This window comes from Carassius gibelio, chromosome A16 (genome assembly GCF_023724105.1).
Source record: "Carassius gibelio isolate Cgi1373 ecotype wild population from Czech Republic chromosome A16, carGib1.2-hapl.c, whole genome shotgun sequence".
In the NCBI taxonomy this organism is placed as follows: Eukaryota; Metazoa; Chordata; class Actinopteri; order Cypriniformes; family Cyprinidae; genus Carassius; species Carassius gibelio.
In genome coordinates, this window is record NC_068386.1 from 4,047,418 (window position 1) to 4,061,544 (window position 14,127).

General features: G+C 36.5%; 1 protein-coding gene across 1 annotated transcript in view; it reads right to left on the minus strand.

The window, feature by feature from the left end:
- Positions 1-14,127, minus strand: part of LOC128030368 (synaptic vesicle glycoprotein 2A-like) — a 32,383-nt gene that overhangs the window by 5,231 nt on the left and 13,025 nt on the right. Inside the window, exons 2-10 of the mRNA XM_052617925.1 lie at positions 12,929-13,669; positions 7,004-7,184; positions 6,068-6,219; positions 4,807-4,940; positions 4,600-4,689; positions 4,046-4,156; positions 3,014-3,102; positions 2,760-2,924; positions 1,097-1,230 (exon numbers count right to left, since the gene is read on the minus strand). Of these exons, the coding sequence (XP_052473885.1) occupies positions 1,097-1,230; positions 2,760-2,924; positions 3,014-3,102; positions 4,046-4,156; positions 4,600-4,689; positions 4,807-4,940; positions 6,068-6,219; positions 7,004-7,184; positions 12,929-13,526 (1,654 nt within the window). The 5' untranslated portion in view covers positions 13,527-13,669. The remainder of the gene's footprint in view (positions 1-1,096; positions 1,231-2,759; positions 2,925-3,013; positions 3,103-4,045; positions 4,157-4,599; positions 4,690-4,806; positions 4,941-6,067; positions 6,220-7,003; positions 7,185-12,928; positions 13,670-14,127) is intronic.

Sequence of the window (14,127 nt, forward strand, 5' to 3'; positions counted from 1 at the left end):
TTGCTTTGACCGTTCTCTGCAGATTCCACCTTATTACATGCCATGATTGGTTGATTATGTACAATGCCTGCACGTTATTGGTCAAACCACTGTTCAGTCATTACCTTCAGCAAGTATGAAAACAATATGAAAACAAACCTAAAACCTGGATATTTTAGACAACTTCGAAATCACAGCCAAGACTTGTCTGGGGGAAAAAAAGGACATATGGTCACTCTAGAACAACAGACAGATGACATCTTTATGCATGTGGTCTAATGCATTGAGCTACTTTATTACACAGAGGACTGAAAGAAATTGCATATTTGATATTTGCCTTTATTCTAAAACTGTCTACTGCCTTCACATGTTCATTCACACAGGATATCGATAATATATTCATTGCCAGCTTGGATTAATTTATTAATTTATCTCACTGCAGTGCATCTTCACCTTCTGAAAAACAGGGTTTTGCATGCCTATGATGCATGAACTTATAAAATACACCTTAAAGGAAAAGTCCACACAAGTCAATGGGACCTGAAACTGCTTAGTTACCAATATCTTCTTTTGTGCTTTGAAGAAGGAAGAAATGCATACAGGTTTGGAATGACATGAGGACCAGTAAATTATGACAGTGAACTATCTAATTCAATGGAAGTTGCTTTGGATAAAATCATCTGCAAATGCATTCACGTAAACATTACAATGCTGTCTAGGTAGGAAGCATAATAGGTTTTGGAACAGAGCCTTTGTTTCTTAGTCTCGTCATTAATTTGCAAGCTGTTCAGGAGAAACAATCTTAACCCCCCAGTATGACTAAATCAGGAAAAGCAGATTGTCATTCCTTCACAGACAAGCAGGGGAAGAATCTGAGCTGGTGTTGCTAGGATACCTGAAACATTTTTAATGCATTCAATAGCTCTAGAAACTGGAGCCATTTTGACCGAAGAAAAACATGTCATACAAGTGTCTTCTTATAAAGCATCAAATCTTTGAACGATTACAGATGAAATGCAAATATTTAATATGCCTGAATGTGTCAATCGCACTCGACATTCAACAGCAGCACTATATTTGTTTATAGCTAGAAGGGTGCAACCTGTGGTCTTCTCACCTGTGTTGTAGAAGAGGGTGGCGATGAAGGTGCAGTTTCTGAAGAAGGTGTTGCTTGACGTGATATCCTCAAAGTAGCATTCCTCAAACAGGGAGTCTTCAAATACCATAGACTTCATCTTCAGATTCAAGAACCTTTAATTACAAAGAGAAAAGAATCACAAAGAAATTGCTTAGAAGTATTTAGATTTCCTTTAGTGTCTACAAAGTGGCCCAAATAAAAATAGACAATGTAAATCTAATTGTATAAAGGATAAAGCTGGTGCAATCACCAAAACACACATTTCGTTTGTCCTGTGGTAAACATGAAACATACATAAATAATATTAATATACAGTACAACGCAAATAATAAACAAAGCATCATCTCAACTCATCTGCATCACATGATTTTTAACAACACACTCTGGGACTGTCTTTCTAAAAAGGATACACTGTGTGATCAGGGTTGTTATTGTGACTAAATTTAAAACTAATAAAATAATTTTTGTTCATTGAAATAAATCTAATATATAAATATTGGATGAAAAACCTGAACTTAAAGTATAAACTTGAAGTACAGTACAAAAATTACTAAAACTAAAATAAAAATATAGTTACACTATACAGAATTATTTAAATATTTTTAAATAAAAATGCAAAAAGTAAAAAAAAAAAAATAGAACTTACATTAAAATGAAAACTGTATATATTAGAGATAAACTTCAATTTTCTTGGCCAATTCCAAAAGTGTGAAAGTGTGACGCTAAAACAGATTTGCCAATTCTTTCTAAGAATCTGATTTGACTGATTTGGCTGGCTGACCCTTTTTTTAATGTAATTTTTTTTTTTTTTTTGCCTTCCCAATGTACCAAAGTGATCATTACCAATTTTGTTGTTCAATAATGAATAGATTATAAATCTTAAAGTGGTTAGTCTTGACTGGCAGCACTGCGCTTATAAAACATAAGTCACCGTTTACACTGAATGAAATAAAATCAGAATCATTCTCGCCCAAATGTAAAAAAAAGTTTTAGTGCTACACTTATTATTTTTGCTGTTGATGTTTAAATCAGGCTTCTTTTCCTGTTGGGCAAGTAAAACTGTCTCTCACTTGCTCCTTTGAAAAGTCTACTTGTCCCAGAATCGAGCCCTGTGGTTCCCCCATGGTTTCTTTTGCCCCTACACGTATTACAAATTGCAAACTTTGTGTCTTATTCACTCACAGTGAAGAACTTCTACATAATATAGTAAATTAAAAGCTAATTTACAATATTGCTAAATGCAGTAGTGCAGTAACTTTTTTTTTTATAACTGATAATAAAATAATGCTGCTGCCTTAGATTTTGGCCCGAAGAAGTTGTCTTCACACAAATGATGCCTTAAATTGTTGTCTTGGTAGGCAGCTTACTAGGTTTTTGAACAGAAATAACATTGCATGGTACTAAAATGCTAATAGCAACCAATTTTCATTGTCCTAGTTAAATTCTGCCATAAATATAAGAAAAACAGAGGCATGCTCAAAAGACAAGGTTGTTACGTAAATCTATCATACTTAAATTGCATTTAATCTGGAATACGGCTTTAAAAAGCAAGCAAAATGCCACAACACAATTCACCTTTTATACAAAGGTCAGGCCTATTTACTGAAATATGTTTGGCATACTGCCTATGAGTGGCACTTACTTGTTGTTGAAGTACTCTCCATTCCGGTGGATCTGGTTCTCCAGGGTGAAGTTAAAGGTCACATGCTCCACTTTTTCTTTGATGAAGACCTTTGTGCGTGAGGAGTACTCTTGTTTCTGCAGGTATTTGATCATGTCAGGGAACCAAACAGTCAGTCCGTAGTAGCTGAAGGCAGAGAGCAACAAAACATGAATCAATGCAGAGGGAAAAATCATTGGATGGGTTGGAAAATGCATGTAGTTTAATGTATTTACCTGAAGGACATTGAAAACCACACGGCCATCATCATGTAGGTGGTCCTCCGGTACTCTGGATTAAACACTGTCAGGAAATTGCTCCACACCTGGAAACCCAAGATAAACAATTGGAAGACACGCTTTGGAGTTTAAAGTACTGTACACACTTCAATGTTTACAATTTATGGAACCTATGCTGCAAATATGTGTCAATCATAATTGCCATGTGTCATTTAGACACAAGCATGTTACCATATGACCACCTGCAAATGTTAACTAATTATAACAACAGTCATTTATAGTAAATTCTATAAATACAGTACACTGCTGTTTAAAAGTTTGGGGTTGAACAAGATTTTTATGTTTTGTATGTCCATTAAGCTCATCAAGGCTACATTTATTTAATCAAAAATACAGTATTCCTGTCACTTGATCCTTTAGAAATCATTTTAATATGGTGATTTGGTTATCAATAAATATTTATTTTTAATTAATTGTTGAAAACAGTTGTGCTGCATAGTGTTATTTTATTATTATTTATGTACTGTATTGTTATAGTTTTTATTCATGTTTTGAATGAGCTTTTATTTTCATTTTCAGTTTTTATTTGTCATTTTGTTTTGTGATTTTTGTCTTTGTTCTTTTTAAATATTATTATTTACATTTATTTAAGCTATTTAGTTAACACAATTGGTTCTAATAGTTTTAAACCTGGTGTTGCTTGATATGTTTGCGTAAACCATGACACATTTTTTTTCAGGATTCTTTGATGGATAGAATTTTCAAAAAGATTTAAATATAAATCTTTTGTAACATTATAAATGTCTTTTCTGTCACTTCTGATCAGTTATTGCCTGTTTGCTGAATAAAAGTGTTAATAAAAAAAAAAATACAAATCTTACTGCCACTAAACTTTTGAATGGAATTTTTGACTGATATTAAATAAAATGTGTAAAGGTATAAAATATGTCCTCTGTCGATCATTTGAAATGAAAAGTTCAAATGGGTGATGTCATTTTAGTGACTTTTGCTGTTTTTATCGTACTCTACCTGATGGAAGAGGTTGGTCAGCTTGATCCTCCAGCGCTGATGCCAGGCTGTGCCCTCTCCACCCATGTCAACCAACTCATCCATCTGTTTCACCGTCTTAATAGTGGTGACCTGGGGATTTCACAGCATGCTTCAAAATGTGCCTTAATACATTAGTGATATTCTCAGTTTTGTGTGTCAATTGGTTGGAATCTGCTCATGGATAGCCATTATTAATTACTTTAACAATGAGAGGTTTGCCGTGTCTAATTAAGCGGCAAGATTAAGATTTACAATGCTAATCATTGCAGACATTAAAAGGGCCCATAACAGTTATAAAATGTCCTTTACGTTACCAAAATAATTTACATCTAAATAATAACTTTATTCACCTTCATTAAATGTGCATGAAAACCAATTTGACTCCAGTTCGGCCGGATAAATGGAAACCCATTAGCGTGGCTGCATAATTCATTTCTAATTCATACTGAAGAATTGAAATTCCACAGATTTCCACAGATCACTTCCGTTCGAATGTTATTGTTCCTTCTGACAGTGAATGAATTGGTACTCACAGAGAAAACCCTCTCTGGGTAGCCCTTGGCCCTCATGTTGGTGTCATGGACCTGTTTCAGAATCATCCATCCTTCATCATGTTTTCCGTTCTGTTAAAACACACACATTGCAGAAAAGACATCTTTGATTTACAAACTTATTCTGCAATTTTTTTCTACAACATGACCCAAAAACAGATCCAAGCTGGAATGTGGGACGTCACTAACCTCCAGGTAGAAGCGTGGGCTCTCTGGCATGGTGGTCAGCGCAGCGATAGCGGCGACGGAGGGGAACGCACACACCAGCACAAACACTCGCCAGCTATGAAACTGGTAGGCTGAGCCCATCTGGAAACTCCAGCCTGGTTAAAACGAAAGGGCATATATTACTCAACTAGTTACACTGAGTCAGGCTCAGAAAAAATTTTTTCCCTCTGGAATTGGTTTCCTGGTGCATTTTTTACGTTAATCCAATCAATCAATTAAAATACTATTGGTTGTTACCAGCAATACTCTCTTTTTTTATTTCTTCATGACAGTCGTAATCGATTTTGTTTAGTTGAGCAGAGGCAATTAAAAAAAATACAGTTAAGGAGTCATTGGCAACTTTAAGAAACAAAATAAGGCACCAAAATTAATTATTTAAGTGCCACAGAATAAATGGGTTTTATTTATTTATCACCATGCACCATGTAGAGAACACGTTAAGTAAAAATATGAATATGCAATATGGACGCCGAATGTTTATTCTGAGGTAAATAGTTACGAAGCATTGTTTACAAGCTTTACTCATTTTCCGCAGCATGAAACAATGAATGAGCGATTACATGAGGCATTTCAGTAAGATGCACTGTAGGTTATCTTTTAATATACTGTGACGAGTGGGGCGGGGCTGAGAGACGTAGTAACAGCAGCGAGGCCCCGCCCCACTCATCACATATACCTATTGATGGCCATTCATGTTTATTTTTATTGATTTTAGTGGTCTTTTTACCCCAAGCCCGTAATAATTTCTGACCCTGCAATGAATGCACATTTACAAAGTCATAAAATATCCAAAATGATTCAACATATCAAATTGTTTCCATTTTTAGACTGTAAACATTTTAAAGAGCTAATGCTAAAAATACCAGTTCATTTACAACTAATAAATTATGTAGACTACAATCTTTCCAGTTATGACATTATAATATTTCTGATATTCATGGCAAATAGGCTTTTAAAATCATGTCATACTTTTGAAGATAAGCTTATGAGATTTATAACTACGGTTCATATGGTCTCTAAATCCTTAATTGGTGGATTTACTTTCTCTATCTCCATCTTAAGTAACCTGTTCAGTCCCCTGTGGAGTAACCTGAGGTTAAATTCCCTGCTCAAGGGCACAGTGGTTATTGTCTATGGATCTAGAACCTTCCACCAACCAGCCGAGATCAATTAACCATTAAGCCACAGCACACAACCTAAACAATGTAAGCAGGATGGTTACCATAGTGGGGAATGATGGCCCAGGCCATGGCAGCAGCGTAGATGCCTCCAATCATCCAGAACATACAGAGCCAGCTCAAGTGCTCCCCACGCTTCTCTTGAGCCAGAAACTCAGAGTAATATGAGAACACGATGGGAATAGAGCCACCGATCCTACAGCATGAGACATATATTGTTCATCATTAATAAAATAATAATAATAATATCTGATTTAATATCAAACATAATAGTGTAATATTTTGTTTGCCATTACAATTTTCTGAACTTGAATTGAGCTAGTAAAAATGTCAGGAAGTAGAATTAAAACGGAATGAAATTAAAAAGTAAGATAACTGCTGTTTTTATTACGATTTTATTTTCAACATTATTTATTACCAGTAAACATGGTCATACTCATAGCATATATGGGGTATTTCGCATTAGATGATAGGTATATTAATTAAGTGGTGTTTAAAAAGCCACCTACAGAAATGTGTAATTAATTGATTAAATATAATATTTTAATAAATTACATACATTCATAAAATGTGTTATTCCACCATATTTCAAAATAAGTTTATAATATACTCTAAAAGTGGTGTAGAATTTAATTAGGATTTTCTAGTTAGTAATCAATTTTGACTGATATTTTTAGTAAATACAAAACATTACAGAAACGGCAAGTAAACCATTGAATTGAACACGACATGTTGAAGTTGTAAGACTGATAAAGTATTTTTTTGTAAACATACTTCATTTAACTTTGAAATATATATATATTTTTAGAGTGTATTATAGTTGTTATTGCTAACAAAATCTAAAACTACTAAAAATCATTTTTGGTAATTGAAATAAAGTTGAAATAAAAGAAAAAAGAAAAATAGAAACGTTGCGACTTGCCAGCTTTTTTTAATAATAATAATAAATGTAAAAGAGGCTGTGTGAAATGTGCATTTACCCCACACCAGAGAGTAGACGACAGAACAGGAAAGAGCTGTATCCTTGGACAAAGGAGGAGAAGAAAGCAAAGACACTGTTGATGGAGAGAGAGATAAGAAGTGTCTGTCTGCGGCCGATTCTGTCAGCCAGACCTCCCCACACAAAGGCACCCACCATCATACCCAGATACACAATTAGACCTGCAAAAGAAAGACACAAAGAGACAGGCCGATCAATAACCATACCAGCATCCTGTCCCAATCAGGATGACTCACAACGGTCAATCAAAGTGATCGGTTGGGTAAAATAACATTTCTGGAACTGAAGCCAAATAACGATTAAAATGTCAAAGTTGTGCTTCTTTTATAGAATGGGACCTTTTCATTGTTTTGTGCCTGAGAGCTCAAAGTCTTTTGTTGGTAGGCAAGGATTTCTTTGGTTAGTGAATTCACACTGACGACTCTTTCACAGCTTCAGCACCAGGTCATGTGACTGCGGGTGTGAACACAGACAGGCGTCACCCGGCAGCAACACAGCAGACCGCTGGCACCGATGGCATGGATGTGCTGCCTGCCACGGCAATCAGAAAGCAGTGAATCATCCATAGATGCAATATGAATGACCCAAGGAAAATGATATTCCTCAGCTACTGCTCTTTAACATCTGATTAACATCATTTCACACCTTGGGTCTTGTTGGTGAAGCTAGTTGAGCACACCAGCATCCAAAACACAATGGCTCTGTTCCTGTATGCAGACTATATAGGCAACATCCTCCTACCTCAAATGGAAACCTCTATTTTGACGATAACATAAATATTATGCTCCTTTTATGTGATTTGCATGGCAGTCTCAAATCAGTTTATATTTTCAGAAATATATTTAAAATAGGCTATACTTTAAAATATACAAAAAGAATGAAAATAAATATACCACTAATATAGATGTTATGTCATGTATGTATTTTATTAGTGATATACTTTACTTTGTATCAATTTTTCCTATAAATAGTCCAAAATATATTTTCACCATCAGAACCACCACTATACTCTGATGAGCATCTGTGCTGGTGTCTGGTGTTTCTGCAAGATCTGCAGGTGTTTAAGATGGTGCTGCAAATGTTTAAGTAGCATTAAAGTTGACTTTGTGAGGTAGCTGTCAGCACTACTTTTCTTTCACCTTGGCCTCATAATGGGCCGCTATGGCTGACAGCCGTGATGATGAACCTTGATAGGCATCACTGCAATGCAGCACAGGGGTCTGTTATCTCAACCCCTCCTCTCCATGGCACTTCGGCTTACACTGCATAAACCCTGCACAGGACATGCCCCAAGGCTCTCAGCACCTCTGACTGAAGCGCTGTCCGCTGGGCAATGCATTAGCAGAGAGGAGTAACCCTAAAATGGAACACTGGGATTTAAATATGACAAGACTGCTGTCTTATTAGCAGCAGAAAGTTGTGTTTGAAATCTGGGTTGAATTTGATGGGATAAAAGAATGGGTAATGCAAAACAACTCAAAGACAATGGTGAATCTTTCAAAGCATTTACTGGCAAAAATATTGTGTAAAATGTAAAATAAATGTTTACACACACACACACACACACTATATATATATATATTTATTGTTACAACTTTAGAAAGTATTTTGCATTACCCTGCATTGTACAACACCATAGTTTTAGGTTTTTAATTACAGTTATATAGAAAAAGATATAATGTATTTAATATACATTATGAATACATTTATAATGCATTATACATTTTATACATACAATTTAGCATGTATACATAAATACATACATATATCTTTAAATAAACTATAAAAGGATATTTTTCCTTGAAAACAATATTATATATATATATATATATATATATATATATATATATATATATATAAAATATATGCATATTTTTGTTGTATTAAATGCTGTTTTAATTTTAAGAACAGTTTCACATTATACAAAAATAGTATTGTTTTGTTTAGTGTATACTAAAGACAAGGTGAAAGCATGGTAATATTCTCAATAATATTCCATAAACAATGTATATAGTGTATACATTCTGAATTCTGCACTCATGCAGGCCTGTTTATGACCTTTATAGGCAGTGATGCAGAGAATATTTGCTAGGGAGACCTGAACAATAGAGATTACAACACAGAACACATGTGCAGTGTGATTTCACACGACTCGCTCACCTGACAGCATTAATAAACATGGTCGCACTCGCAGTTTACCACGTGTCTTGAATTTAAAGGGAAAGTCTGTGTTTTATGCTACTGCTGCTACACTAATGCTACACGACCCAGCCAATTTGGGCTAGGTGATGGTTGAGTGGGCGGGGCCACCTGCATTATGTCACAGGGGTCTCAGAGAAGGAGAGGGGATGGGCGGGGCAAGTGCCTGGAGACAGCTGACCTCCGCCTCCTCTTCCTCCTCAGAGAGAGAGAGAGGGGGAAGGGCGAGAGAGGAGGCTGTGAGTCTCCCGCACAGTGACAGGAAAGCACACAGGCACCAGGGTTAGGGAAATAGGAGAGAGAAAGTGGGGGAGGGGCCGGGAGACTATTTATAGAGTCTTTTTTTCCTTTCTGTGAGTGTGTCTATGCGTCACAGATGAGAGGAGCGCGATGAACTGTGGCAGGTTTGTGTATTCTGTTTTTCAGTTTCACCTGAACTAATGTGCCGTTTGGCACCTGGTGTTCTGCTGAGGAATAGGCTAAATGTGTGATGTCAAAGTCACAGCAGCAATCACCTTTAGTGCAGAGTAAAAGAGGAAGTCTATCTATCTGAGCCAGGGGCGATTCTAAGATTTTGATTTTAGGGGGGCTCAGCCCCCAATAAGGGTATGATTAAAAAATATTATTTTACTATTAGGGTAGGGTTGTATACTACTAACCTTATTGCAATCCACTATTCCATTGTATTCCCTGTATTTCATATATGGGAGTAGGAGTACTGACTGAGCCATATATAACACTGTAAAAAAAAAACTAATACAGTTTTTTACATGTGACCAGTCACTGGAAAATTTTGATTTTTTTTTTTTTTTTTTTTACAATAAAGACTTCCTGATTCAGTATTAGGACATTCATGTTTATCCTTTGATGATACCACTGCTTTTTCTTATGAAATGTACGTGGAAATTGGCAGAAAATTAAAACAACATAAGGGTTCAATGACTGCAATGAATCTTGGGAACACAGTGGTATTGTGTGTGTGTGTGTGTGTGTGTGAGGCTGTCTGTTCTATTCTCAGCTGACTGTTGCTCATTTGCAGACCTACTCCCGCACGACAAAAAAAAAATGTTGTATATCCATCTACAATGAAATATAAATTATTATATTTTATTTTTATTATTATTATTATTATAAATTTTTAGCTTTTTAGCCTTTATAATCAACAATACGGTTGGTTATACATCAAGTCAGCCCCTGAACATTTATTTCATTTCAAATCATTTAACTAACCAGCTAATATTCATTAAGAATATAGACAAAACATGTATTAATGTAATTGTCTATTGGCAATATGTTTAATCTGTTCTATATTTATTTATATTTATTAAAAATAACATCATTATCAATTTGCCACTTCTATAAATCAATTACTTAAAAAAAAAAAAAAAATCACAGATCCCTTTAGCCTACTCTTACTCTAATATATGTATCATGATACACTAATGATTAATTATTACTTAATACAAAATTATGTTTAATAATAGAAAACAAAATAACTCCACATGATGTTTCTCTCTCTGTGCCATTTAGTACTTTCAGACAATGATGTGTGTCATTAATAATTTATTTTGCATGGATGCATAATGTAATGCCGAAATACACAATAATATGTTTTCAATTTCAAAAAGTAAATTAAAATAAATCATGATCGTTTTCTAAAGTATGTTTTCATGGGTGTTAATCGCTTCATTTTTTGTTGGAAGAAAAAAAAAATCTGTCACACTGTGATAAAGGCTGAAAGTGAACGCAGCGAAGACGTACTGGTATTGGATGCGAGAACACACACACCACACGCACACACGCACGCACACACACACGCGCACACACACACACACACACACACCTTGTACTCTCTGATGTTCGCTCTGCTCGGCGCCCCTGTGGATTGAAAAACGCGCTGAATCCATGCAGACTCAGATAAGGGGAGGAGCCGGAACTTGATGCAGCTTGCCACCGTCTCAAATGAGATTTTAAAGGGGACTGAAGCGATCACTAATTAATTAATCAAATAATTTTTAGGGGGGCTGGGCATAAGTTTAGGGGGGCTGAAGCCCCCCTAAAAAGGGCCTAGCGACGCCCCTGATCTGAGCCACTGTAGAATCCATCCATCAATTACCCGTACAGCTGATTTGTCATAACATTTAATATTGCGATTTACGTTCAGTAGTATTTTAATTTATAATAGTATTTAATCCATTTTATTTTCATACTACACAAACAAATAATGCAGGGTCTTCTCTTTTAGGCTTCATTCATTACATTTAAAGCCATCAGTAGAGAAACATGCTGGTTGACTGCTGGATGCAGTGAGCAGAAACAAACCCTCTGCGGGCCATTTCATCCCACACATCCACGCTGTTGGATTTGATTGGAGAATGTCATGTGACAGAGGCTGGAGCATTTCTGCAGCAGAAATGCAGCTGTATGTGCATGGAAACGTTTCAGCACTAGGACCCAGCAGAGATGCAGACAGCACTTCTGCATGAGTCAGGGCTGTTTTGTAACGGGAGAGACCAAGGGCCCTGCTCCCCAATGGCACTCACATACACACGCTCAGCTGAGACCCACGCAGTGTATATATATGTCAGTGAACAAGCACTATTATGAGCACACAAGCTCATATTATAACCCAATAACATAACAGTGTGAATGTTACGAGAATAATCACATAAAAGATCATTTATCAAAAAGACAACATTAAGAAACATAATATGGTCTAAATGCAATTTTTGTGGACATTATGTAATGATAATACCTTTTTGGATATGTAGCATGATATTCAAGGATTGGATATTGTATCATAGACCACAAGAAGTCATAACAAGCTATGAAAGCACACTGTGCTGTTCAGCATGTCTATTGTCAGTTAATTATAGATCAAACTGCGTCAATGCTGTGTGGGGTTTGACCAGGATGGATTGACAGATGGTGAAATGGGCACAAGATGACAGTGGAAACTCGTTTTAAGATATATTTTGTTTATATATTACAGAAAGCTATTTTCCCATGACCACTGGAAAGAGATCTTACACATTTCTATACCTTATCTGGTTTGCTGGTCTTAGTTAGTCTTCCAGCTTGGTCAGGCTGGTTTTACAGGAGTTTTAGGCACTTTTTAGACCAGATAAGACCAGCAAGCCAGCTGGTTTAATATGTTGCAAAGGATCTAAACAGTAGTATTATTGGTTTTCAAAAATGAAAAATTGCATGTACTTGTTCCAGTCTGACAGAATTTTCTATCTTCTGTGCAACACAAAATAGGAACTTTAGGCAGAATATCTGAGGTTCCGCTTTCCATAATGCATTTTCAAAAATGCAGATGGTGATTTATATTGGCAAACAAAAAAAAAAGGCCATGAAATATCATCAACAAGTAAAATATAATCAGCCAATTTTGTTAAGGAAAAAGTGTAACGTGGACATTCTGCTTTACATTTAATTTTGTTTCATAGAAAAAGACAATCATACAGGGTTGAAAATGGTTAATTGAGTAAACCAATCCTTTATCACACTGAAAATAAATCCTTTTCATTCACATTGTCAATGGTTGGTTTGGTTCATGGCTTGAACTCTTTAACAATTTTATTAATTTTTTTATTAGTAATGAGAAGAACACTTTCGGATATAATTCCGGTGAAAAGTGGATGAGCAGATAAAAGCACTTTATAACAGAAACCACAGATAAAAGCTAATGAGCTGAACTTACCCAGCATCCCTTTGTTGGGCTCAGACAAACACATGTCTTTCTCAGCACTGGGAAGTACGAAGCCCACCACGAAGATCTCCACACCATCAGCCATGAGGGCCAGACCCAGCACAAAGTACAGGGTCCACTGGAAGCGGCCGTGGCCACACTCCTGGAGGATGGTCTCGTACTGCTGGGCCAGCTCCTCCTGGTCCTTCCTTCTTTCCCCCTCATATTGCGCCTTGTCCCGGAACTGAGACTCTCCCACTCCACCCACCTGTATGTCAGCCTTCTCAACGGAGTCATTTCTGGGGATGCCCTGGTATTCGCCCTCGTAGATCTCATCATCCTCATCGTGGCCTTCTGTGGAGTCACTGTGAGCTCCTTCGTCATCATTGGCCCTGCTGTTGCTGCGGTAGTAGCTACCGTCCTGGGCCTGCACGGGGTAATCGTCATCATCGTCTTCCTCTTCGAAACGGGTATAAGAGCGTTTGGTGTATTCATCAGCCACCTTGTCCATGCGGCGGCCAACTTTTTTACCTGCTTGCCTTTTGACCTCCTTTGCAATGTCCTTAGCACCTTTAATGAATGCCGTACGGTCTCTGTAACCCTCCTCCATGGTTTAAAGTTGTGCGTTGATGTAAAGAGTGCTGGAACTGGGTGTCAAGAGCAGCCTGTTAGCATGTAGCAGAGTGAAGCTGGGCTGAAGAAATTCAGGACCTTGGACAGCAGCTTCAGGAGCACAGAACTCTACACAGCAGTCTGAAAATATACAAGAACACATGCTGTTATTCAAGATGAAAGACTGATGTATGAAAGCATTACTTTACAACATTAACACACCAATTTACAGATATATCATACATCACATAAGGTGTCTTGTTATAGGTATGGTAAAAAGATGGTCCAATGGGCAATATAATGGTGATTTGTATGGCTTTCTGCTCTGTGCAGTTTATCTGTTCATATCAATGGATTTTCCCCACAATATTAAATACGTGATATACAAGCTAGAAAAATGGTCAAAACCAGGCATCTGCAGCTATTCTAGCTAATCAACCATTTAACCAGCTTAAATCAGCTAATGACATGCTTAGACCATCTAGAAATCATGCAAAACCAGCTTTTACACTGAGCTTGGCCTTGGCAGGGTTTTCAAGCATTGATATTACCTGAATAAATTTGATTGTGTTTAATCATGTTTGTGATTGCAAGAAAGT